Source organism: Sorex araneus, chromosome 5 (genome assembly GCF_027595985.1).
Source record: "Sorex araneus isolate mSorAra2 chromosome 5, mSorAra2.pri, whole genome shotgun sequence".
Taxonomy (NCBI): domain Eukaryota; kingdom Metazoa; phylum Chordata; class Mammalia; order Eulipotyphla; family Soricidae; genus Sorex; species Sorex araneus.
In genome coordinates this window covers 140,098,389-140,125,059 of record NC_073306.1, presented here as the reverse complement: position 1 = coordinate 140,125,059, position 26,671 = coordinate 140,098,389, and the positions used below count along the sequence as shown (strand labels likewise).

Sequence of the window (26,671 nt, the reverse complement as noted above, 5' to 3'; positions counted from 1 at the left end):
GCCCGGCCAGCTGTTCCCTGCCGGGAGGAGGGGACGGGCCGAGCGGTCGCCGGGGGCTCCGGGGCGCGGCGCGGCCGGCCGCCTCCCACCTGCCGAGCCCGGGGGGCGGCGGGCGCGGTCCCGGGACCCCCGACGGGCGCGCGGCGCGGGGGCCCCGCGAGTGGGCGCGGCGCGGGCGCGCGGGGCCGGGGAGGGGGCTTCCCACAATGCCCAGCGAGCCGGGCCCGCATTTCCGCTGTCCGGCTGCCCACGGCGGGCGAGGCGCCGCGACCCCCGCGCTGCGCGCCCGGGGCCGGGAGGGGCGGGCCGGGCGGTGGCCGCGGCCGGGCGGCCAATCAGCGGCGGCGCGCGCGCGGGGCGGGGTCAGCGCGGGCGGGGCGCGCCGGCCTGACGGACGGACGCGCGGACGGACGGACGCTCGGACTGAGCCGCGGCGGCCGGGACCCGCCCGTCCAGCGCTCGCCGGGGCCGCGGCCACCCCCGGGCCGGTCCGGCGGCCGCGGCGCGCGCGCCCCATGGGGCCACAGGTAAGCGGCGCTGGCCCATTGTCCGCGCGCGGCCGGCCGGACCGCGGGGCCGGGGCGCGCCCGGGGGCCGGCGCGGGTCGGGCGGGGGCCGCCGCTCCGGGGGCGTCTCCAGCCGGGAATTTCTGCTGCGTCAAGGCGCGCGCGGGGGCGGGCGCCGGGCGCGGGGCGCGGGGCGCGGGGTCCGGCCCGGCCGCTCTTTGTCTCCCCGTGACGGACGCGACGGTCCCGCCGCGGGTCCAACGGGGCCCGAACCGAGCCCGGAAAGTTTGGCGGCGGCGCCCGCGAACCTCGTCCTGCGCCGCCGCGTCGCCGGGACGCGCCACCTGCGCGCGCGGACTCGGTCCCGGGAGCCGCGCTCTGCGCCCGGGCGGCCACCCTCGCGCTGGCCAGCGGGGCGGGGGCGGCGGGGCCGCGGGGCGGCGGGGCGGCAGGAGGACTGCCGCAGAAGTTTCCAGAGCTCGGCAGGAACTTGGACGCTCCCCGACGCCGCGTCCCGCCGGGCAGCCGGGCCCCCCGCTCCGCTCCGCGTGGGAACCAGCTGTTGCCGCGCGCGGCCCGTCCACTCGGCGCGCGGGCCGCGGGGCCACCTGTGGCCTTGCCCTGGGCGCCGCACCCGCTGCGGTCCGCGACGTCCCGGCCCCCCGCGAGCATGGACGGGGTGACCCCTAGAGGTGGTGGCCACGCAGGTCTCGGAGCAGGCTCCGGGCAGGGCCTGCGCGCGGGGCTTTCCGAGGACGGGAAATTGGGCCACCGAGTCCCTGCGGTCTGTTTCTGGGGCAGCTGCGCCCGGCTTTGTTCTCCTCGGGGCTCTGTGGCCGCCCGGCCTCACCTGCCCGCACCTCTGGGACAGGTGCCCCCCCGTTTCCGTGTTCGTGCGACTGACGGTCCGCACTCCGCCCTCGCTGACCCTCCTCCTGACCCCAGCGGCGTGGGCGCTATCCACTTCGCGTGCGTGTGCGGGCGAGGGGCACTGTCCAGGGAGTGGGGCGTGTCCTCTCTCCCGGCTTGCCTCGATGACCCGTGCGGGGGCCTGGCCCAGCCGTGCTGGCCGGAGACGCCCTGGGCATGCGCGCCGCTGCGCTGCCCCAGCTGGTCCGCGGGTCCGGCCTCTGCGCCTGGCTGGCCCCTGGTCGGTGGGCTGCGGGCTCTTCTCCCGGGGTCGCGGGTGGCGCCCCCTGCCTGGGGCCCCCACACCTGCGCTTCGTGGGTCCGTGGGAATGACCTTTCCCAGCCCGGAGACGGTGGTGCCCTGGGGTTTGCTGTGTTAGTGTAGGGCCCCCCAGGCCTGCTCGGGGCCTCGGAGGTGGGCCCCAGTCCCGCCCCTCTGGCCAATAAGGGTTGTGTTGAAGGGAACAGACCCACCAGTCAGAGTCGGCCCAGGACGGGCCAGGCAGTTTGACTGGCCGTTTGGACAGTTCTCGGGCAAAGATGCTGACTTCTGAGCAGGCATGGCCTCTGGGCAGCGTCAGTGGCTGGGGTGGGGCCTGGGGAGGGTGCTCGTGGGTGTCCGGCAGCTCCGCTGTGCTCGGCTGGTAGGCAGTAAGTCTCCGCTCCTTGGGCTTTGCAGCGGCTACTGGGCCACCAGCAGAGCCCTGCAGTTTCCTGGGCCCCTCCCTGCAGGGTGGCCTGCTGTCCTCTGCTCGGCCAGCCCACTTCCTAGCAGGGCTGCTCCTTTGGGTCCTCACAGCAGGTGGTGGGCACGCCCGGCCGGCAGGACCTTCTGCATCCAGGTCCGGGGCCTGTGCGGGTGGCCAGCCCGGGGCGTGGGCAGATGGCAGCACTGCCCCTCGGGCTGTCCGTGGTCACCTCCGCCAGGTCTGGTCTCCTGTGTGTGGTGCTGGGGGCCGGGCCCCGGGTGCTGGAGTGAGGATGAGGCCTTGCACCTTCCGGGACCCTTTGCCCTCACTCCTGCTGCTCGAGGCCCTGGAATGCCCGGAGTGAAGGCCTGGGAGGCCAAGCAGGCAGTGACCCCCAGGCCAGAGCTGGGAAAAACAAAAGGAGCGTGAGGGTGGGGCCTTGGCTTCTGGGGGGCGCTCAGTGCTCACACCAGCCCCTGGGGAGGGCAGGTGGCCAGCAGGCCAGGGCATGGCCGCGGGCAGGGGCGGGTGGGGATGCAGGAGGGGACTTGGGCTGGGCACAGGGCCACGCCCGGCCCTGAGTCTCAGGGGACACCACTTGCAGACACTGCGCTCTCTGCTTTGACCTGCTGAGGCCACAGTGGAGAGCTGGGGGTCAGGGGTCAGGGGTCGAGGCTGCATCACAGCTGTGGGGGTCAGGGGTCAGGCTGCAGTGGACCGCGCGCGGGGTCGGGGAAGCTTTGCTGGAGAAAGTCGGCCTGTGGGAAGCTGGGGGACTGGGGTCCCAAAGTCACCTGGTCTCCGTCACAGGAAACAATTTTTACCGGAGAGGGGCGCGTCCTTGGAAAGGGGCTGTTGGCAGGTGGCTCCAGGGCCAACAGATGTACCCCGTGCCCCGGGGCTGGTCCCGTGCAGCGCTGGTCACCTGTGAGTCGGTTCTACTGCACTGGCCCTTGTCTCGGGCTGGTGAGCGTGGGTTGGGTTTTGTGAAGCGAGGCAGTCCCATGAGGGACAGGCTGAGAGCAGAGAAGGGACCCACCGTGCAGCATGCGCAGACCAGAGTGGGGAAAAGGCAAAGGAGCAACCAGCCAGACCAGGGGTAAGCTCAGGATTGAGGGGCAGCCTGATTTTTTTGGGGGGGTCACACCCGGCGATGCACAGTGGTTACTCCTGGCTTTGCACTCGGGAATTACCCCGGCAGTGCTCAGGGGACCATATGGGAATCAAACCCGGGTTGGCCGTGTGCAAGGCAAATGCCCTCCCCGCTGTGCTATCGCTCCAGCCCCTGGTTTTGTTTTAAATTAGGCCCAGAGGCCGGGGATTGTACAGGAGGTAGGAGGTTTGCCTTGTAAGCTGCCAAACCCAGTTCAGATTCTCAGCCCCACATTTGGTCCCGGGAGTATGCTGGGGTCACTCCTGAACACAGAGCCAGGAATAGCCACTGAGCACTGTGGGGTGGCCCAAAAAGAAAGAATTACATTCAGCTCTAATTTTTTTCTGGTTTTTGGGTCATCCCCACAGTGCTCAGGGCTATTCCCAGCTTGGTGCTGGGGGTGGGTTCTTCTGCACTTGGGGCCGTGTGTGAGGGGCACGGGAGCAGGGCTCCTGCATGCGAAACGCACGCCCCAGCCCGCGAGCATCTCTGCAGCCCTCAGCCCTCCGCTGGTCTGGGCCGTTGCGGTCCTACTGTTCTTCCTTCCAGCTTACGGGCCTCAGCTCTGGCTGCTTCACTGAATAGGGTCACTGTGGGAGTGTGGAACGGAGGAGGGGGCCGTGCTGGGCCCATGAGCCCTCGTCCCTTCTTGTAGGCGGAAGCTGTTTTCCGTAAGATCCCTGCCCTTCCCTGATGCGTGCACACGTGTGGGAGGGCTCGGCTCAGGCAGAAGCCCCGAAGCACAGAGAGACAGAGAGAGGGGTGTGTGTGTCCCTGCCTCTGCCTGCAGGTGGCGCTGTGCCTGCTCCTGCCAGGGGTTGTGCAGCTCCCATCAGTGTTCAGGGTACAGTTGGGGTGTGGCACAGACCGAGTGGTCCCAGGACAGGGTCACTGGGGACATCTGGTGGGGAGGTTCTTCCAGGGGTCAGCTGCCTTCCCTCCAGGCTCTCCCATGTCTGTACCCACAGTGGTGCTCAGGGTCACTGTGGGGGGGGGGTGCAGCGGGGAGGGCGCTGGCCTTGTAGGCCACTGACCCGGGTTCGTCCCTGCTCCCCATATGATCCCCTGAGCCCTGCCGGGAGTGATCCCTGAGCACAGAGCCTGGAGTCAGCCCTGAGAGCTGCCAGGTGTGGCTCCCAAACCAAAGAAATAATTTCTAACTTGCCACATCATTAGCCAAAAATTATTCACTGTCACTGTCACTGTCGTCCCATTGCTCATCAATTTGCTCGAGCGGGCACCAGCAGTGTCTCCAATGTGAGACTTGTTACTGTTTTTGGCATATCAAATACGCCACAGGTAGCTTGCCAGGCTCTGCTGTGCGGGTGGGATACTCTCGGTAGCTTGCCGGGCTCTCCGAGAGGGACGGAGGAATCGAACCCGGGTCGGCGGCATGCAACGCAAGCGCCCTACCCGCTGTGCTATTGCTCCAAAATAAAAATGAATGAAATTTTCCCAAAAAATTAAAAAGTGCAAAAATGGGATAATGGGATAAGATTTAAGGTAGACTAAACTCAACCTTGTGGTGCAGGGTGGGGGTGACTCGGGCTGGAGCACACGAGAGACCCTGGCTGCGATCCCTATCTGAGCACAGGGCCAGGAGCAGCTGAGTCCCAGGGGTTGTGGCCCAGAATCTAAAACTGAAATAAAGAAAACCTTGTGGTCTCCACTAAAAGAAAAAAAAAGGTTTGAGTACGTTTAATGACATATAAAGGTGAAAAACCTACTAAATAAAAAGCAGTGTTCAAAACTGCGTATGGCATATGGCTCCAAAGTTCAGTCTCTGCGATCAGCTCGAGAGGCTGAGGCAGCAGAGGCCGGCATTTTTGGTACGGGGCATTTGGGGATTCACTTCCCTTTCCCATGTTCTACTGTTTCCATTTTTTTTTTTTTTTTTGCTTTTTGGGTCACACCTGGCGATGCACAGGGGTTACTCCTGGCTCTGCACTCAGGAATCACTCCTGGCGGTGCTGAGGGGACCATATGGGATGCTGGGAATCGAACCCGGGTCGGCCGCGTGCAAGGCAAACGCCCTCCCCGCTGTGCTATCGCTCCAGCCCCGCATAGCTTTTATTATTTGAAAAAAAACTAAAATTCAGTCTGGGAAGGAAAAAACATTCTCGTCACCATCAGGGTCCCCCTGAACGCCTGTATATTGGGATTAGTTTTTTTAATTCTCAAGGTCTCAAAAATGTCCCGAGGCTTCTGGTCACTAGGCTGAGGTCCTGTGTGTGCCCATGGGTACCAGAGCCCGCCCCTGTCCGACGTTCTGGCTAGAGCCTTGGGGTGCCACCACTTTCCAAATGATCCATTACAGATAGAAAATGTTTCTTTCTGGACTTTTGCAAACAGGCACATCTCCAAAAATATGAAAATGCTTAAACTCGAAGTGTGAGGAGAACAAAACAGGAGTCTCAGTTCTGCTCAAGGTTGGATACGATCTCCCAGGTCAAAAAGGAAAGTGTTGGGGCTGGAGAGATAGCACAGCGGGTAGGGCGTTTGCCTTGCACGCGGCCGACCCGGGTTCAAATCCCAGCATCCCATATGGTCCCCTGAGCATGGCCAGGGGTAATTCCTGAGTGCAGAGCCAGGAGTAACCCCTGTGCATCGCCAGGTGTGACCCAAAAAGAAAAAAAAAAAAAGGAAAAGTGTTTAAAACTGCGAAAACACCCGTAGTTTCAAACATACAAGAACTCCAGCGTTCTGTCTACCCTCGCCAGCCTTTCAGCCCTCCTGGGACTCCTGCCCTTGTGGGAACACCTGCCTTCGTGAGCCCTACCTCCAGGGGACAGGGCTGGGCAGGGCCATGCCCAGGGAACTCAGGCCCCGAGGGTCAAACTGGGTTGACCTGCCTGCAAGATTGGTGCCTTCAGCCCTTCACTCTCTCTCTCTGGCCTCAACCCTACAGTTTTTTGTTTGTTTTGTTTTGGGGCCACACCCAACAGTACTCAGGGCTGACTCTTGATTCTGTGCTCAGGGACCACTCCTGGCAGGGGCTGGGGGACTGTATGGCGTGCCGGGGATCAAGCCAGGTGGAATGTGTACAGCACAGATGCCCTGCCCACTGTACTGTCTCTCTGGCCCCTTAGCTCTGCAATCTTGAATCTTTAGTTCTGTGGCAGATCTGAGCTCCAGAGTCCATAGGGGCTGGAGCGAGATGGCACAGTGGAGTGGGTGTTTGCCTTGCACGTGGCTGACCTGCAGTTCAGTCCCCGGCACCCCTGTGGTCCCTTGAGCACTGCCAGGAGAGTCAGGAGTAACCCCTGAGCATCATCGGGTGCAGCCCTCCCTCCCAAAGAAAGACCAGAAACGTCTCTTTCTTAGGCTTCTCTGCACATAAAGCATTAGGACAGCTCCAGACGTGACGAGCCTTGAGAGTGCTCACGGCCAGACGTCTGAAACATCTTACTGCTGTCAAAGAGCCAGTCAGTTTGCTGGGTTCTGCCAGAGTTTTCTTAGGTGACACCATACCTGGAGCCGGCGTGGGGCTGGGAGGAGCGGGAGGAGGCAGAGCACCTGCTTGGTGTGCAGGAGCCTCCGTCCGACCCCAGTCGGTGGGCTGGGAGCAGCTGCAGCCCCGGCCTGGCCCCAGGCAGTCGGTCCCGCCGCCTCTCGTCTGGCTCTGCCGGCTACTGAGGGAGCCCGAGCAACATTCGCTTGTCTCCACAGTCTTCTGGGTGCTCCCGTGGTTATTTTCGCTTTAATCAATTAGGATCTGCTTTCCTTCTCAGGCGGGCTCGGGGTCCACCCTCCCCAGCTGCAGCTCGGGCAGCTCCTGGCCTGCCCAGGGTCAGATTCGGGCTCTTCGTGCGTGAGCGCCCGTTGGCCCATCACTCCAGCCCCAGTGTTCGACTGCGTCAGAGTCTTGTGTTCTGGGAAATATTACTTCATAGATATTGAAGAGGTTTAAAATACTCACATAAATCACTAGGAAATAATTCTTAGCTACCCATCTAACCGATAGAGCAGAGCTGTCAGAACTGGCAAATGGAACTTGGCTCTTTTCAAACCAGGACCCAGCTTAATTCAAGACGCAGGGGCTGGAGTGATAGCACAGCGGGTAGGGCGTTTGCCTTGCACGCGGCCGACCCAGGTTCGATTCCTCCGTCCCTCTCGGAGAGCCCAGCAAGCTACCGAGAGTATCCCGCCTGCACGGCAGAGCCTGGCAAGCTACCCGTGGTGTATTCGATACGCCAAAAATAGTGACAACAAGTCTCACAATGGAGACGTTGCTGGTGCCCGCTTGAGCAAATCGATGAACAACGGGATGGGACAGACGACAGAAGAATCTGGGTTGTGGCCTATAGGCTGAGAGCCTTGTAGGACTTTTGAGGTCAACCCCTGTGCTTGGAGCAATAAATCAGGTAAAACTGAGCTAATCTAATCATTCTCCTGCCACATGGTGATGGAAGACAGCTGCCAGACTGTGGCGGGGCTAGGCGGCTTCTCTCACCTCCAGTCATGCTTGGGCCATAATCAACCCTTTCTGTTTGAGTTCTTTATTTATTTATATTTTTTCTTTTTGGGTCACACCCTGCGATGCATAGGGGTTACTTCTGTCTCATGCACTCAGGAATTACTCCTGGCGGTGCTCAGGAGACCATATGGGATGCTGGGAACCCAGGTCAGCTGCGTGCAAGGCAGACGCCCTATCCGCTGTGCTACCGCTCCAGCCCCCGTTTAAGTTCTTTAGATCTGCAACTTTTGCTTTGGTTTTGGGGCCACACCCAGCTTACTTGTGGACTGGAGCGATGGCCCAGTGGGTAGGGCATTTGCCTCACCGATCCAGTTTCGATTCTGGGGCTTACTCTAGGCTCTGTGCTCAGGAGGACTGGGTGTGGTGTCAGTTGCCTGTAGGAGACGTCTCACCTGCTGTACCATCTTTCTGGCCCCGAACCCGCAGTTTCTGACATGCACAGTTTTTGAAACTGTCCTTGTGGGCATTGCCTATTGCAGTTCACTGCTTTTTATCTTTCAGTATTTCCTCCTTCTTTCGGAGCTGGAGTGACAGGACAGTGGGTTGGGCTCTTGTCTTGCACACAGCCAACTTAGCTTCCCAAGGTCCCTGGAGCACTGCGAAGAGTGATCCCTGAGTCAGAGCCAGGGCTCAGCCCTGATCACTGCTGGAGGTGACCCAAAACTACAGCAAGGGTTCTTTTATTTTGGGAGGCGGGTGCCCGGGACTGAGCCCTGGTCTCCTGCGCCTACCACTGAGCCACACTTCTGGCCCCTCCAGACTCCTTGTTTGCTTGCTTGCATGGTTGGTTGGTTTTGGTTGGTTTTGGGTCACACCCCGAGATGCTCGGGTTATTCCTGGCTCTGCACTCAGGAATTATTCCTGGCAGTGATGGGGGGGGGGGGGTCTCCTGTATGGGATTCCTGGATGGAACCCGGGTGGCTGCATGCAAGGCAAGTGCCCTACCTGCTATCACTCTGGCCCCCAGACTCTCTGTTTGGTGCTTTGTTGGTTGGTTGGTTGGGTTTTGGATTTTGGGTCACTCCTGGTGGTGCTCTGACTGACTCCTGGCTCTGTACTCAGAGATCACTCAGAATGGGGAGCCGGTGGTTGAACTTGAGTCGGCTGCGTGTCCCCCACTGCGTCTCTGTGGACCCCCTCCAGACACCTGGTAATGGCAGGAAAGGCCGTCTGGAGGCCACGACAAGAGAGTCTGAGGCAAACATGAAAATACGCTCCAAGCCCTCGGCTTCCCACAGCCCACGGGGCAGAGACTGAACCAGCAGCTGGGCAGACCAGTGGCGTCCTCTGCGGTGAGGGCTGAGGAGCACTCACGAGGCGTCTGCCCTGACTCCCAGAACAGCCAGCCCTGCCCCTGCCAGCTGCCCCCAGCACTCGGGGCCGCAGTGGACAGCGAGGGGGTGGGGGAGCTTCGCTGAGAACAGCCGGCAGTCAGCGGGGACTCAGGCCCCCAGAGCCACCGGGCCTGCTCTGTCACAAGAAGTGGCTTTGACGGGGAGCAGGGAGCACCTTGGAAAGGGCACCAGGGCCAGCAGGTGGCCCATCTCCTGGCGGGTCTCCGGGGCAGGTTCCGAGTCAGGTTCTCCCTGTGCTCACCCTTGTCTTGGAGTCTTGGGGTAAGGATGGGGTGGGGTAGCTGCCCTCCCGGAGGGCCGTCCTCGATGAGTCCCCTTCTCCGTCCCTTCAGCTGGACCCCCCGGAACCAAGAGAACAGAACAAGAACACGGACCACCCAGGGCTCCCAGCCGAGGTGCTTGTACTGGGCAGCCGGGCACTGTGACCTGGCCTGCTGCAGCCTTGCACCCGAGCCTGGGAGGGCCTGGCAGGCCTCAGCTGGGGCCAGGAGGAGGGCAGGCGTGCAGGCAGCTGTTTGTGCACGCAAATGTGTTCCTTGTGCACACGTGTCCCCATGTGTGTTCCTGTGTGTGCGTGTTTCTCTCTGTGTGCATATCTTCTGGTGTGTGAGCGTGACTGTTCCTGTGTGTCCTGAGTCTCTGTCTTGTGTTTGTGCGTGTGCTTCTCTGTGTCCATGTGTTCCTGATCTGTGTGTGTGTTCGTGTGCATGTATGTGTTCATGCGTGTCTGTGTTCCTGCATGACTCTTTGTGTTCTGGTATCTGTAGTGCACATGTCCCTGTGTGTCTTTCTGTGTCTTGTGAACGTGCCGTATATCTGTGTCTGTCATGTGTCTTCCTGTATCTCTCCATGTATGTTCCTGCATGTATTGTGTGTCCCATTGTATGTATCTGTTTGTATCCTGTGTATATTGGTGTGTGTATGTGTTCCTGTGTGTCTGTTTGTGTCCTGATGTATGTGTGTCCCGTTTATTTGTGTGTATGAGTTTTATGTGCCCGTGTGTATATGTTTCAGTTTGTGTATGTATCTGGCATGTGTCTCTGTTTTCATCTCCCATATATCTGTGTGCATACACACATGCCCTGTATCTTGCTCTATGTATGTGTGGCTGTTCTGTATGAGTCTGTCTGTGTGTGTCACATGTATGCTTCTATATGTGTGTTCTGTGTGCCTTGTGCCTTTGCATGTGTTTTATGTCTGCGTGTATGTTCATGTGTATGTGCATGTGTGTCCTGTGTTTATGAGTATGCATGTGTTCTATATGTATGTGTGTATGTTCATGTGTATGTGCATGTGTGTCCTGTGTTTATGAGTATGTGCGTGCATGTGTGTCCTGTGTATCTGTGCATGTGTCCTGTGTGTGTGCATGTGAGTCCTGTGTGTGTGCATGTGTGTCCTGTGTGTGTGCATGTGAGTCCTGTGTGTGTGCATGTGTGTGAATGTGTGTTCTATGTATGTCTGCAATCTGCATAGGATGCTGGTGCCTTAGGGGCAACAGGCATGGAGGTGGGCCAGGAAGCTCCCTCGGTCTCTGGTGTCCAGGGCAGCCCTACAGCTCGGGCCTGTGTGTCCTCTCCTGGAGTGCCCTTGCCCTGCCCTGTCTCCCTGACCCCTGAGTTGACTTGGGTGTCATGGTCCCAGTGGGTGAAGGTTTCCTGTCCTGCTGGTCTCAGCCCGTGAGTGGGGCCTGCAGGTCAAGTGAGGTCAAGCTGTGGCTGTGGGCATGGGTGGCTCCCCGGTGGCCCCAGCCCTGTCTGCCCAGTGCCTGCTCCTCAGCTTTGTACTTGGTCCTGTCACCTTCATGGCCCACTCCCACAGCCCACGACAGCAGCCAAGGCAGTCCAGGACTCCGGGGGACTCGTCTCCACTTGGGGGGTGAGCCCTTTCTCAGAACCTGCCTCTTGGTCCCCCGCCTGGACCCTGTGTCTGGCGGTGCCCAGCTGGTCTGTGCTCGCCCTCCCCGGCCAGGGTTGTGACTGTTCATCACTGAGGCTGCCCGTCCCGTGCTGACCCTGCTGGTGTCCTTGCAGACCAGTGAGGCAGGGCGGGCTGCCCCACTCGCTGGCCAGAGCCCTCCACTCTGGTGCCTTGGGCGTGTCCTGTCTGGGTGCAGAGGTGGCTCACATCGGCAGGCCTGTGCTGCTGTGCGGGTGGCAACCCTGTCAGCTGCCAGCTGGCCCGGGGCTGCTCCCTGAGCACAGAGGAGCCCGCGGCCGTGGCTCCTCTGCTCCCGGAGCGGCTTCTCATGACGCAGTGCAGGACGGCTGCATAGTTCTTGCTGGGCTGGTATGTGTTGCTTGATAAGTGACAGATGTGACAGAGGCTAAGGAAGGGGCCTGGGGAGGGTGGATAGGAGCTGTCTGAGCTGCTCCCGCAGATGTCCCTTAGAGTGGGCAGTTTTCATATTAAAGGGTGAAGAACAGAAAGAAAATAAAAGTTAAAAAATAAAAGTCGAGGGACTGGAGCAATAGCACAGCGGGTAGGGCATTTGCCTTGCACGCGGCCGACCCGGGTTCGATTCCCAGCATCCCATACGGTCCCCTGAGCACCGCCAGGGGTAATTCCTGAGTGCAGAGCCAGGAGCAACCCCTGTGCATCGCCGGGTGTGACCCAAAAAGCAAAAAAAAAAAGTCGAGCGGGGGAAGAGGAGGTGGGGAGGGGAAAATAAAATAAAATAAAATAAAAGTCGAAGAAGACACCAGGGGCCCAAGCAATAGCAAAGAGTGTAGGGCATTTGCCTTGCATGTGGCTGAACCAGGTCGATGCCTGGCACTCCCTGTGGTCCTCTGAGCACTGCCAGGAGTCAGCCCAAGCAGTGCCTGGTGTGGCCAGTACAGCAGATCCAGTCCTGAGAGCGAGTCTGCAGCTTTTGTTTCCTGTTTTCCCCTCCTGTGGAGTAAGGGGGCCTCGGGGTGGAACAGGGCGGCTCCTGGAGCCCCTCTTCCAGCACTGCCAGGAGTGCCCCCGTGGGCACAGGCTGCTGCTTCCTTGCTGGCAGGAGCAGGAATGAGGCCATGTCTGTCCCGGCACAAACCAGCCGACACAGTAGCATTGATGAGCACGTGGGTTTTCTGCTCGTGCGGGGAGCAGCCTTCTGACGTCAGGTCAGCATGGGACGTGTCCACCAGCGCCCAGCCCCATGGCCAACCCCCACTCCCTCCTCCACTGTCCTGGGCTGCCCCTGTGTGCACTGCACCTGAGGATGGCCTCTCCCCTCCCAGCCGTGAGGGCAGCACGAGAGCCCCGCGCACAGCTCTGGGTGTTTGGGATCCTTCCTGCCCCTGCCCACATCTGGTATTTTCTTGTACTTCCACCCATCAGCATTTAAGGGAGACTTTTTAAAAAGGGAGACTTCTCTTTGTGTGTGTGTTTGGTGGGGGCGGCACACTCAGTGATGCTCAGGGCCTACTCCTGGCTCTGCTCCCAGGGGTCACCCCACTCCCGGTGGTCCTCGGAGAACCAGATGAGGTGCTGGGCATCAGACCCAGGCCAGCTGTATGCGAGGAAAGCACCCTCCCCACGCTGTCTCTAGCCCCTAAGGAGACTTAGGACTTAAGGCTCGAGTTTGTGGTGTCAGGGCCCAGCGCCCCGAGCAGGAGGCAGGGTGGCCTCCAGCTGTGGTCTGCTCGTGGGAGCCGCCAGTTGTGTTTGGGGAACCCCTGGCATGCTCAGGGGATGCTCTGCCCAGCTGCGCGGGGCTGGTGTTTGATGTTCACCTGGGAGGTAGCTGCCACGGGCTGCTGGTTCACGCCCATTCCGCACAGGTGGGCCCTCCCCGCACTCCTCAGAACAAAGACCCCCAACTTCCCACCAGCGAGGGAGGGCGTGAAGGAGTGGGTCTGAGGCTGGACAAAAGCCTGCCGGTGCTCCCAACACTGCCCCGCCCTCTCTGCCCACTCCCTTGGCCACGCCTTCCTCCCAGGACCCGAGCCCTAGGGAGCTGCCCTGGGCCCCAGAGGGTCCTGTCGCACCGCACAGGCCGGGAAGAGCGTCGTGGGGTCTCCCTGTGATCACACTTCCTTCCTGTCTTCCCCAAGGTGACATTTGACGGGGCAGGGTGCAAGGGGGACTTGGAGGGGCGGGGGCAGGCCGTAGCCGGGGACTAAATAGAACCAGGGTATAAGCGCCAAGGGGTGTGGGTAGGGTCGCCTGGCAGTGGAGGTAAGGGGGCGGAGCCTGGCTGCGGTAGGCGTGGCGAGGGCGGTTTGTGGGCGGGGCCTGGCTGCAGGGGGCGGGATGAGGTGGGTTGGTGCGGGCGGGGCCTGGCTGCTGCGGGAGGGGCGGGGTGTGGGCGGGGCCTGGATGTGGTGGGCGTGGCGAGGGCTGGGATGTGGGCGTGGCCTGGATGCGGTGGGCGTGGTGAGGGCTGGAATGTGGGCGGGGCCTGGGTGCGGAGGCGGGCGGGGGCGGGGGCGGGGCCTAGTGGTCGTGCTCCTGGTACTTTGAGCAGCGGCCTCTGCCAGAGTCCTGCCCAGCCCTGACAGCCCCCCAGAGGCTGGAATCACCCATCTGCAGCCACTGTCTCTTCTCCCGTCTCCAGCCAGTGGTGGGCTCAGACCAGGAGAGAGGGTCCAGGATCCGAGCCCACAGAGGCCGCCCTGGCCCACACTCGGGCTGGGCGACAGTGACCCCACCCTGAAAGCAGACGGCAGGCCAGTGTGTCTGTCGGCGTTCTGAGGGTCAGGGGAGCGGTGCTGCATCTGGAAAGCTGGGCTCCCCTGTCGGGGTGGGCTGTGCCAGGCAGGATGTGCGGGAGGGGTGTACCAGGAGGGCATACTGCGAGGGTGTACCAGGAGCTTCTGTCTCAAGCCTTCCTTCTGGCTGTGCCTGCGCTGTCAGCGGCGGGTCCTGCCTGGTGGTGCTCAGAGTCCGTGGGCGGTTGCTGAGCTGTACTGCCCTGTTCTGTGGGTTTTGGGGACACACCTGGCAGTGCTCTGAGTCTGCTCCCAGCCGAGTGCCCAGGGGCCGTGGGTGACTGGGGGCAGGCCCTGGGCCTCTGCATGTGAGACTGTCCATGCCAACTCTGCTCTTTCCTACCCGGTTCCCTTAAGTGGGCTGGATGGTTTGGCCCCTCTGTGCGGGGACCCTGTGCCAGTGGGCTAGTTCTTGGTTCAGGGATGTTGCCCTGGTTGCCCAGGTCCGCTGTGCTCATGTGGTCTTGGGGGTGGGCCCGTTGCTGCCCTCCGCCCCGCCCCTGCTCACTGTCTCCTCCCCACAGTGTCCGTAGGCGACCGCTTGGGGCTTCCGAATGCACAGCCGCAGGGAAGATATGGAAATCGCGTCCCACTACCGGCAGCTGCTGCGGGAGCTGGATGAGCAGCGGCAGCACGGAGTCCTGTGTGACGCATGTGTGGTGGTGGAGGGCAAGGTCTTCCGCGCACACAAGAACGTGCTGCTGGGCAGCAGCCGCTACTTCAAGACGCTGTACTGCCAGGCGCAGAGGGCGCCCGGCCAGGCCACGGTCACCCACCTGGACATCGTCACGGCCCAGGGCTTCCAGGCCATCATCGACTTCATGTACTCGGCCCACCTGGCGCTCACCAGCAGGAACGTCATCGAGGTCATGTCTGCCGCCAGCTTCCTGCAGATGACGGACATTGTGCAGGCCTGCCACGACTTCATCAAGGCCGCCCTGGACATCAGCATCAAGCCCGACGCCTCCGACGAGCTCTCGGAGTTTGAGGTGGGCGGCTCAGGCGGCGGCACGGACGCGCTCATCTCGGCCGTGATGGCCGGCAGGAGCATCTCCCCGTGGCTGGCACGGCGCACGAGCCCCACCAACTCCTCGGGGGACTCAGCCATCGCCAGCTGCCATGAGGGCGGGAGCAGCTACGGGAAGGAGGACCCCGAGCCCAAGGCCGAGGGCGCCGAGGACCTGGGCCCCCAGGCACTGTGGCCGGGCGACATGGTCTGCGGGACTCTGTCCATCAAGGAGGAGCAGGTCTCGCCGTCGCCGTACGGGGAGAGCGAACTGCCCTGCCCCCGGGAGGCTGGCGCCCAGAACCCTTTCTCAGAGCAGGCCAGCGGCGACAGCTGGCAGCCCGCAGGCCGCCGGAAGAACCGGAAGAACAAGGAGACGGTGAGGCACATCACGCAGCAGGCGGGGGACGGGAGCCGGGCCGGCTCCCCGGTGCCGTCCTTCCTGCCTGCGTCCACCTGGCCCTTCAGCAGTCGAGACTCAGGTGAGCCTCTCCCCCCGTCCCGGGCGGGTGGGGTACAGGCCAGTCGTGGCGGTTGTCCCTGGGAGGGGCTGCACGGCCCCAGGCTGTCGGGCGCAGGCACTGCCCTGCCGACACTGTGGTCTCGTTTTCGTTTTTTGTGCAGTTCCGGGGTGGAACCCAGGTGTCATGCAGGCTCCGAGCTGTCCCCGGGGTCCTGGGTTAGCAACCCGCAACACCCAAAACCGGAACAAGGGCCCAGAGGGAGGGTACGGTGGGTGGACACTTGCCTTGCGAGCAGCCAACCCAGTTTCCACACCTGGCAGCGCCTGTGACCCCCCTCGCCTGCCCGGAGTCAGCCCTGGGCACTGCCAGGTGAGGCCCAAGAGTAGGAAAGGACAAAGCGGAGGAGGACTGCAGGACCGTGCGTCCGCCCCAGCCCTGTGGCCCTGCTCTTGTGGTCAGCGTGTGTGTCCATTGCATGATGCTCATGAGAATGCCCCACGCAGTTGTAGTTTGCCTGTGCCTGGATTGGGGGGTGCGGGCCCACAAAGCACCTTGGCCGGGTACGTTTCCTGTTCCCTGACCTGGCTCTGGTGTCCTGAGCCCGGCCGGCCCTGAGACAGGCTCCCCGGGCTAAGCCTATGATGACCACGTGCCCAGGGATCCGGCTTCCCTCCTTCCCGGGGGCAGTGGGGGTGCGGGGCTGGGCGGGGGGCACAGGGGGGCTGCTTGGTGGCGGGGAGTATGTGGGATGGTTGGAGACCCCAGTGAGGAGGGGAGCCGGGCCCTGGTGGGGAGTGTCCAGCTGCCGGGTACCCCCAAGTCTTCCCAGGCCTGCGGCAGGAGTGTGGGAGCCCTGACGAGCCCTGCCCCCGCCCCGGCTGGGTCCGGACATGGCCCTGCGAGCCAGCGTGCGCCTCGGTGGACAGCCCTGCCCTGGGTGCCCAGCAGGAGGGCAGTTGCCCTGGCCATGGTCCCGGAGCAGGCCCCAATGGGTGCCGGCAGCATCTCGGGCCCTGTGTCTGCCGCCTGTGCCCCCGAGAACCGGGGTGGGGGCTGCAGAGACACCTGGGCTGAGGTGGGGGCCGCGGGTCCTGTCAGCCTCCAGCCTGCAGCCCAGCATCTGTGCCTCTGGTCCAAGGTCAGACTTCTCCCTGCACAGGCGGGCAGGGCTTGGGAGGCAGGGGACAGGTGTGCCCCCGGGGGGACAGGGAGGGCAGGCGTGCCCCCAGGGGCTGGGTGGGGCCAGGAGCAGACAGCCCCCAAGGGAGGTGAGGGGGCAGACGTGCCCCCAGGCCCCTGCTGGCTGGTCTGATGCAGCCTGGCGTCACCATAGCAACTGTGGCAGCTCTCAGGTTTTCTGCCGCCTCTCGTCCCTGTTTCTCCGACTTCTCCACCTCAGAGACGCCTGATCCCACTCCTGGGGCCAGTGGGCGTGGGGCTCACTCCTGCAGTGTGTGCTCGTGGGGACCTGGGATCGGCCGCTCTGCGGCGGGGCCGTGGCTGTCCCAGACCCACCATCCCAGCCCCAGCCCTGGGTCGGGCACAGCAGGCAGGACATCTGCCCGGGTCTCGCTGCCTGGCGTGTCTTGACATGGAGAAGGGCGGGGGCTGAGCTGCCGCCAGCTCTGTCTCCGCTCCGAAGCCCCCTCCGTCTCGCGTGCTGGGGAGGGGGCAGAGCCTGCAGCCCCACCAGGCTGCCCGCGGTCCAGGTCCAGTCTGGGCTTTTTGCTGGGTTTGATTTGGTGTGGGGCCACACCCAGCTGGGCTCGGGGTCCCTGTGTGGGGCCTGTCGGTCCTATGCGAGGCTGACCCCTGCCCTATCTCTGCAGCCCCAGCGTTTTTCTTTTTTGAGGGCCGACCTCACCCAGCAGTGCTCATGTCCACCTTCCCAGGCTGACCCGGGAGGCAGCCGGAGCTTGGCACGCGGCCCCTTTGTATTGTTTTTTTGCTTTGGGGGCCACACCCAAAACGGATTATTCTTGGCTCTGCACTGGGAATCACTCCTGGCAGTGCTCATGGGACTCTCCGGGTGCTGGGGATCGAGCCTGGGTTGGCTGCGTGCAAGGCCAGTGCCCTCCGCCGTGCTGAGGCTCTCACCTGTGGCCCACTCTGAGCGCCCCCCTCTGGCTGCTTTGAGCTTTGCGGCTTGCACACGGCAGGCAGCCCTCACACCACCCTTACACAGTGCTCCCTTCCATGGCCTCTGCTGGACTCGCTCCTGGCCTGACCCGTCCCGTGCTGCCCCTTGGCCCTTCTGCCCCTCCAAGGTGGCCGTTTACTCTCAGCGTGGACCATCTGCTCCAGGGTCGGCGTGCAGGCTGAGCCAGGCATGCGCCCCCCTGGAGACCCGAGTCTCTGGGGGCTTCTGATGGGGCCCAGCTGCTGCCCGACGGCGTGTCCTTGGGCCCGCAGCCTGGTGGTGACCAGTCCTGTGTCTCCCCTCAGGTGCAGACTTGGCCATCCCTGAAGCTGGCGGCCCCGACAGGCACGGGGACAGGGCAGACCTCTATGCGCACGTGGAGGAGAGCCTGCTGGGCGGGGACGTGGGCTGCCTGGGCCCGCCGCTCACCCCCGAGAAGGACGAGGCGCTGCAGCAGGCCGCCGCGGTGGCCAACCTGCGGGCAGCGCTCATGAGCAAGAACAGCCTGCTGTCACTCAAGGCCGACGTCCTGGGCGAGGAGAGCTCCCTGCTGCTGGAGTGCCTGCCGCCTGGCGCCCACTCCCTGTCCTGTGAGTGCCCGGCTGCCCTGGTCAGGCACGGGGCGGGGGCGTGGAAGAGGCACCCGGTGCCGCCCTGCTCAGCAGGGCCGAGATGTGACTCGGCACCTGGCAGCCCAGTGCCCACCTTTGGATGACACACCTGTGCGTGCGCATGTGTGTGCGTGCGTATGTGCATGCATGTGTGTGAGTGCACATGTGTGTGCGTGTGCATGTATGTGTGTGCGCGTGTGTGTGCATGTGTGTGTGCATGTGTGTTCATGTATGGGTGCATGAAGGAACCCAGAGCCACGTCCAGCCAGCAGACAGGTTCCAGGCATTTCAGGAACTGAGTGGTGTGTCCACACGCAGGTGCCTGGCAGGGCAGAGGGCTGTGTTAGGGTGGTGCCCAGTGCCCTCTGGGAGGGGGCCTGGGAGGGGAGTCTCTGGGCCTTCACTGCCTTTGAAACAGGACATCCTGTGGCTTACCAGCACTGACTTCCGGTGCCCTGAGGTTTGGTCCCCGCCTCCCCTCTGGGAGCCCCTGGGGGGTGCTGGGCTCTGTGGGGGAGTGTCTCGCCTGAGTCCAGGGCCTGACTGCTGACTCAGACTGGGAACAGCTGCGTTCATCTGGGGTGGGGCTTGGGGCCACACCCAGTGTGCCCAGGGCTGACTCCTGCTACTGCTGGGGGCCCCTGTGTGGTGCAGTGATTGAACCCGGGCCAGCTGCCTGGACTGTCCGTGGGCTCTGGACTTCGTGGCTGTGACAGCCCAGGTTGAGGCGGGAGATTTCTAATGAGAGATCCATGAAATGGACAGTGACCAGCAACCAGTGTACGGAGGTCCTTTCTGGACCTTCTAGAGGGTGCTTGCCTCTGGGACCATCTAGAAAAAGGTTCCTTTTTCCCGTAGCTCTGGCAGCCTTGCCTGACCCCTCCCAGGCAGGCTGCTCCTTGGCTTGTCGGGTTGACTTCCGGCCCCGGCCTTCCCTCCCCTCCTCTCAGGCGATGTCCGCGTGGCCAGACCCTGGCGACGGCTCTGGGGGTGGCGATGTGGCATTGCTTGGGTGGAACACGGGGCCAGCAGGACAGCAGGACAGGTTCAGGGAGTCCTGTCCCGCACCCGGGAGGGCCAGTCTCCTGCAGGCTGACCGCCTGCTCTGGGAGGTGCTGCCCGTGTCCAGCGCCCCGTGGCTATAGGCGCTGCTAGCCCTGCGCGCCAGTGCTGAGGCCACAGTGTGGCGAGGAGGGGGCCTCACAGGGCTCTCAGGGGCTCTTGTGAAGGGAAGTGGGGGTCTCTATTGGAATGGGGGTCTGTTGAGATGGCCACCCAAAGCCAGGATGTGTGTGGGGGGCTGCTTTGGCCAACCCCTGCAGGTCGTGGGCACAGACCTCAGTCCAGGACTGCACCCACTGCAGACCAGCCTTCTCACTGGGCAGCACGTTGGGAGAGGTCACAGACTCGCTTCCAGTGCTCAGAGAGCTGGTGTCCTTCCCCCAGCCTGACGGCAGGCCCTGTCCCAGGAAGTGATGTCACTGCTGTGTGGAAATCACACCCTTCTCTGAGCGGGACACCCACTAGGGAACATGTGGGCGGACAGACGGCAGCACATCCCCTGCCAGGCAGGTAGCACGGACAGCCCAGCACCCCCAGTCCCAGCAGCCTACAGCCCCCTGCTTGCCCGGGAGGGCACCGCCTGTGGGTGGGCGTGTCCCAGGGGGTGTGGCCCCGGGCATTGCCCGGGAGGTGGGCACACCAAGCCCCATGGCAAGACCTTGCAGTTGGAGGGAGTAGTGGCTGGTGTTGGGAGTTCAGTTGGTTTCTATTAAAGTCAAAACAGTTTCCGAGGGCTTCTCTGATCCCGATGTCTGATCTCTTCCCTGCTGGAGGCCGGTCCACTCCCCAGAGCCTCACGCCCACCTGCCACAACGCCACGTGGACACCCCTGAACACCATGGGGAGCCACTGCCCCAGTGCCCCTCACCCAGGGGACACCCTGGCCAGCCTGACTCAGGTGGCGGCAGTGACCGGAACTCGTCGAGGTCCTCAGGCTGAGGCCATGCCCTTTGGGCCCTTTGATCCCTGAACGAGGGGCTGGAGAGATGAGAAAGGGGAGACGACGCTTGCTCGCTTGTGGCTGGCCCCCATCACCCCATGGCCCAAGCACTGCTGGAGCTGCAGGCCAGCAGCGGTCACCCTGGACTCTGGACCACTGACCCGCCCAGTGTCGGGCCACAGAGCCCACTGAGCCCCCCTTGGGAGTCACCCATATTATGTTGGAAGGTTGTAGCCGAGGACCTGGGCCCGTCCATGCACCAGACGGCCCAACAGAATGAATGAAAAAGTCAAAAACTGACTTTTGATCCAGGTTGCACCCCTGCTGGATCTTCGCTGGATTTAGGCCGCACCGGTGGTTTGGGGAGGGTGTGGGTGTGCATGGGGCCCTGCCCAGGGGTCTGCAGTGAGCCCTGGGCGGGGGCCGGAAGGCCACGAGGAGTGTCCTGCAGCACCTGCTGGATTTGGACGGTATAGGCGGCTGCCCAGCACAGATGGGATCATGAGCTCCCTACACTGCCCCCCCAGGGGCCCCCCATGGCCACAGTCTCACTGCGGACGGGGGTCAGACGCTCGCCCTTGTTCAGCTCCCGGCTCTCCGTATGGCCCCCAAGCACAGAGCCAGGATTAAGCCCAGGCAACGCCTGACACGGCCGAAAAGGAAAAGGGCCCTTTGCTGGGCCGGGGGACAGCACAGCGGGGAGGGCATTGGCCTCACAGGCGGCAACTCGGGTTCAATCTCCGGCTTCCTGTATGGCAACTCGGGTTCAATCTCCGGCTTCCTGTATGGTCCCCCGAGCAGCGGCAGGAGTCATTCCTGAGTGCAGAGCCCAGAGTAACCCCTGAGCGTCTCTGTGACCCAAAAAGAAAAAAACAATAAGGAAAAGGTGACTTTGGACTGGAGGGATGGTACCGGGGCCGAGGCGCTGCCCTGGTTCAATGCAGATGGCCCCTGGGCGTCGCCAGGCGTCACCCCAGAGAACAGCCCAGGGGCAGCTCTCCTGGCCAGGACCCGCTGAGCACTGTCAGCCATGGCCCAAGGAAACAAGGCCAAGTGGCCACGTCCCAAACCCTCTTCCTGAGGCCAAGGGAGGGTCTTCAGTGCCCACCAGAGGACATGGCAAGGGACATGCCAGGGTACCGGGCCCTGGGCCACAGGCGCAGAAGCTGCCAGGACAGATGCAGGCTAGCGCTGACCCCAGCGTCCTGCAAGGCGCCCGGAGCCATGGGCCCAGGCTTCTGCCCCCCAGGACCCGGGACACGGTCGCCTCCTCTAGGGAGGGCCTGGGCTTCTCCCCACCAGGACCCGGACGGGACACAATCGCCTCCTCTGGGGAGGGCCCGGGCTTCTCCCCGCCAGGACTCGGGCGGGACACGGTCACCTCCTCTGGGGAGGGCCCGGGCTTCACCCCACCAGGACCGGGGACGTGGGGAGGGCCAGCCGTTCCAGCCGGAGAAAGCGTGCTATGTGCTCGGGAGCAGGACCTGGCTGGGCCCCTTTCAGCCGCGGGAGCCCAGACCCTCAGGGGTCCCAGGACGCTGCAGAGCGAGCGCGGGAGGGGTCGGGAAGCGTCCAGTGGTTGGTGGACCTGGTGACCAGCCGGGACAGGCACCACGGCAGGTCCTGTGCATCTCCTGCGCAGCCGCGCGTGCCCCGTGACGTCAGAGCGGTGACGTCATGGCACGCCGCCCAGGAGAGGGAAGCAGCAGTGGGGAGCGGGAGGCGGTGGAGCCGGAGCCTCGCCGTCCCTGGCGGCTCCTGGACCCTGGTTACCGGGAAGGCGCCGTCCTGCACGACGTGCTCTGCAGACTGCCCTGGGAGCACTGGCCAGGCCCTGCCCACCGGTTACCTGCTTCCGTCCCGCCCCCTGCCCCGCCCTGGCCCGCGCCGCCCTGTCCCGCTCACTGTCCTCTCCCGCCCGCCGGTCCAGAGATTCGTGCATTTCTTGACTGAAGGAAGCATGAAGGGTCACTGACCTGCGGCCACACGGAACACATGGAGCTACAAAGCTCCCAGGGAAAAGCCACCGAGCTCCCTGGAGAAACGGTCCCGGGGTCCTGGGTACAGCCTGTGGCCCTGGACAGAGGACACACCTGAAACCGCACAGTGGTCCTGCCACTCCAGAGACGCCAGGAGGTCAGCACAGTTGGAAGAGCCCAGAGTTCACTGCCCACGTCACCCGGGCACTCAGTTCCCGGATGACACAGGCTCTGAGTGCCCCGGTGGCCGAGGTGCCCATGCCGGTCATGGCTGGAGGGGTAAGAGACAGCAAATCGGGGCCAGAGGGATAAGACGCAGGGAGGGCACTTGTGTTGCACGTGGCTGACGTGGTTCGACCCTCAGCGCCATGTGTGGCCCTAACCCCACCGGGAGTGAGCCAGGAGTAAGCCATGAGGACCTTCACGGGTGGCCCCAAAGCAGAGGGAGCAGAAACAGCAATCCTCGTACCCAGGGTTGGGTTCCCCTGCTGCCGTGTCCAAGGAAGTGGAGCGTCCACGGGCTGTTCCAGGGCCTGCTGTGCAGTCCTGAGCAGGACCCAGGGCGGCAGGTGTGCTCAGACCTGACTCCTGGCCCTGTGCTCAGGAACCGTCCTGGCGGGCTCGGGGACGTCTGTGGTGCCAGGGTGGGCCGGGTGTGCCTGTGCGAGGCCAGCGTCTCGCTGCCTGCTGCCACTCCATGTGCTGGTTCTCGCCCCTTTCCTTCTTCGCCTGTGGCTATGTGCAGGGTCCTGCGGCTCCCGCGTGCTCTGGCCCACGGGCCCGGGTAGGGCAGCGGGTGTGGGCAGCCGTGGGGTCAGGACCTGCAGGAGGGCGCCCACCGCGTCCAGTGCCGATCTGCTCCAGCTTCACACCGGCAGCTGAGGTCACAGCCCGTGTGGGGTTGTGAGGGTCGGGGGGAGAGTCGCACCGGTTGGTGGACCCACGGCGGTCTGTGGGGTCTGTGGGAGCCTGTGGGGGTCTGAGGGTCTGTGGGGTCTGTGTGGATCTGAGTGGGTCTGTGGGGGTCTGTAGGGGTCTGAGGGGGTCTGAGGGGCCTGTGGGGCCTGTGGGGGTCTGAGGGTCTGTGTGAAGGTATGTGGGAGTCTGTGGGGGTCTGTGTGGATCTGAGTGGGTCTGTGGGGGTCTATGGGGGTCTGTAGGTGTCTGAGGGGCCTGTGGGGGTCTGAGGGTCTGTGTGAAGGTATGTGGGGGTCTGTGGGAGCCTGTGGGGGTCTGTGTGGATCTGAGTGGGTCTGTGGGGGTCTGTAGGGGTCTGTGGGAGTCTGAGGGGGTCTGAGGGTCTGTGTGAAGGTATGTGGGGGTCTGTGGGAGCCTGTGGGGGTCTGTGTGGATCTGAGTGGGTCTGTATGGAGTCTGTGGGGTCTGAGGGGCCTATGAGGGTCTGAGGGTATGTGAGGGTCTTTGGGGATCTGTATGGGGTCTGTGGGGGGTCTGCGGGGTCTGCGCGGCTGACTCTGATGCCCTCCACTGGCTGTCGGCAGTGAACGAGTTCACGGTCATCAGGAAGAAGTTCAAGTGCCCGTACTGCAGCTTCTCCGCCATGCACCAGTGCATCCTCAAGCGCCACATGCGCTCCCACACGGGCGAGCGGCCCTACCCCTGCGACATCTGCGGCAAGAAGTTCACACGGCGCGAGCACATGAAGCGGCACACGCTGGTGAGGGGCGGGGTGGGGCAGGGGGGCAGGGGTGAGAGGTGCAGGGGCACGGGGCGGGGCCAGGGGTGAGGTGCAGGGGGGCGGGGTGGGCGGGAGTGAGGTGCAGGGGGCGGGGCGGGGGCAAGGGTGAGGTGCAGGGGGGCGGGGCCAGGGGTGAGGTCACACGGGCGCGGGGCGGGGCCAGTGGTGAGGTGCAGGGGCGCGGGGCGGGGCCAGGGGGTGAGGTGCAGGGGGGCGGGGCAGGGTGTGGCCGCCCCGTGCCCAGACCTGACCTGCGTTTCCCCACAGGTGCACAGCAAGGACAAGAAGTACGTGTGCAAACTGTGCAGCCGGGCCTTCGTGTCGGCCGCCAGCGTGGGCATCAAGCACGGCTCGCGGCGCCACGGCGTGTGTGCGGACTGCGCCGGCCACGGCACCGCGGGGCCCCTCGACGGCCCCGGGGCCGAGGGCTCCCCCGAGCTCTTCGCCGGGGAGGGGCCCTACCTGGACGACCCCGAAGACCCGCGTGGGGAGGGCGAGGAAGAGCTGGGCGAGGAGGAGGACGAGGACGAGGCCAAGTGGAAGGAGGACGTGGGGCTGGCCCACGAGGACTCCCTGCTGGACAAGGCCGAGGAGCTGGACGGGGGCCCCAAGGACCTGGCCTGGGTCTCCTGAGGCCCCCGCACTCCTGGGCCCGCTGCCAGGGCCGGGGCCAGCACCCCCGGGCGCACAGGGCCAGCCTGTTCCCCGCACTGATGGCCCCGCCCCCTCAGGTCAGTGACGTGGGGGGGCCGCCCTCACCTGGCTGCCCTCTGGCTGCTGCCGGCTCAGGTGCTATCTACCGAGGCAGCACCCTGGCCTGGGTCTGCGTTCTGTGCACTGGCAGGGGGCTGCCCCTGCTGGCCTTCTTGCTGCTACATGGGCGAGGCCTGATGGTATGGTGACGTCCTAAGGTCGTGTGTGGCCCCCTCTGGGGTGTCCAGCCAGGGGCCCCGATGGAGGTCAGCCCTGCACAGGCCTGCCGTGGCCCCCTCCACTTCCCACAGCCCCCACCCAGCACCAAACCCGCCGTGGGCAGCAGCTGCCCCTATCAGGGGACAGGGACCCCGACCTGGAAGCACTGTGGGGGCGGGTGGGGGGCACTGCCCCTGCTGTTTCTGCAGGAACCTTTGCAAACCCGGCGTGGGCACAGCCTGCCCTGCTCTCAGGTCATCTTGCTTGGGGGCTGCCAGGGTCCCGAGTGGGCAGGCCAGCGGCCAGAGCGGCACACCGCACCGAGGGAAGATGTGCGGAGGGACCGGCCTGGCCGGCTTCCAGCGAGCACGGCAGGAAGCCTCGAGACGAGGGTTTTTTATGTGATTTTTTTTTTAAATCGATGTTTAATAAATATTTTTTTATGAAGAGGAGAACGTGTAGGTGACATTTCACGTTTTGTACCTTTTGTTTGTGTGTGTGTGTTGGTGTTCGCAGCACCAAAGTGGAGACGGCGAGGGTGGGTGGGCATCTGGGGACCGGTCACGCCAGTGCGGGCACCGCCCCGGGAAGACCCGAGACGGCAGGAACTGGAATCCGCAGCTCTGGGAACCGACTGCTCCGGGACCGCGCCTGCAGAGCCATCCTCACGGGCGCCGGCCCCAGGGCTCCAAGCCCGTGCTCGGCTGCGCAGCCCAGTCACTCTTGCAACATGCTTCCCCCTGCCTGGACGCGCGGTGGGCCCGGCCCGCACCCCAGGCGCGGCTCTGTGACGGGACTGGCTCAATAAAGCGGGATCTGCTGCTCCGGCCTCGCCTCCTGTGTCCGAAGCGCCGCCCACCCGACGAGCCCGGGGCAAGTGCAGGGGGGGAGGGAGAGAGGAAGGGGGGAGGGGGCTTCTCGGGCACTTTCTGGAGTCCAGGCCGCAGAGGGGACACTTCCCCGCCCTCCCCAGCAGCCGCCAAGTGTCCACTGGGCTGAGGGCCACGGCCAGGCTGTGCTGCTCTGACCCCACGCGGGGGAGACCGAGAGGGTCCCCAGGGCCCCCAGCCATCCGCGGCCCGAGGCTATGCAGGTGTCTGGCGGCCCAGCTCGGTGCGGAGTCCCCACCGCACAAGCCCAAGCTCGCAGCACGCGGAGACTCGGTCTGGCGCAGCGTGGTCCGGGGCCTCCCCCCGCACGTGTCCACCCCCGCTGCGAGCCCCCGCCCCCGTCAATCCCGAGGCTCACGCTCACATTGGCGGGCCTGGGGCTTGGAGCCGGGAGCCAGTCGCTGGGACTCCACGGCCCCTGGCCCGGTGCTCGAAGGCCCTGGGTCCATGGCCTGAGGGGGCCAGCGCGGTGGTCCTGCGTGCTTGCAGCGGGCTCTGGGCCCCTCTGCCTAGGCTTGGTCACCTGGAGCACATGACGTCCATCTGGAAGGTATACAACCCGGGGACGCAAGCGCTGTCCACTCTGCAAGTGCTCCCTGTTGGCCGCGCTGCTCGCACCGCATCCTCCTCTGCGCAGGGCAGGCCTGGCCAGCCGGGCCAGCAAGGGGCCTACACCAGGCTGGGGTCACTGCAGCTGAAGACCAAGGCCCACACTTCAGGACCCCCTTATCTCAGGACCCCCACAGATCAGGCTGCGTATCTCAGAGCCCCCCAGACCCAGGTTTCCCCCCAGAGGTGAGTCAGCACCTCTGACCTTGCCTGAGGCCCTGGGCCCTTCAGCTCCTGCCAGGGGGTGGGTGGGCAAGCAGATGGCCAAGGCCCACGCGTGGTGGACGGGTCTGGCGGGGAGCAGCCACTGAGATCCTGAGATCTGAGGTTTTCTCCAAAGAGAGCAGCTCTCTGCTGGGGTCCAGCAGGCACTTAGCAAGGCCTGTCCAGTGACCGGGCAGCGACAGCAGCTCTGCACCCCCACCTGCCTGCCATCAGCCGGCACTCTGTCCAGGGCCAGCCCGAGAGTGCAGACTGCAGTGGCCATGTGCCGTGGGGCAGGCACGAGCAGGGGGCATGGCCAGCCTGGAGGGGGCAGACCCACGGGCCGGGGGGAGGCTGGGGGGCTCAGGCCCC

General features: G+C 64.0%; 1 protein-coding gene across 1 annotated transcript; it reads left to right on the top strand.

Moving 5' to 3' along the window:
• The first annotated feature begins 379 nt into the window (after positions 1 to 379).
• ZBTB46 (zinc finger and BTB domain containing 46) lies at positions 380 to 26,625 on the top strand. Its single transcript, XM_055138085.1, has 5 exons — positions 380 to 527; positions 14,308 to 15,271; positions 17,699 to 17,983; positions 23,488 to 23,663; positions 23,952 to 26,625. The coding sequence occupies exons 2-5, from the start codon at positions 14,338 to 14,340 to the stop codon at positions 24,315 to 24,317; spliced, it is 1,761 nt and encodes a 586-aa protein (XP_054994060.1). The 5' UTR covers positions 380 to 527; positions 14,308 to 14,337; the 3' UTR covers positions 24,318 to 26,625.
• Positions 26,626 to 26,671: the final 46 nt, after the last annotated feature.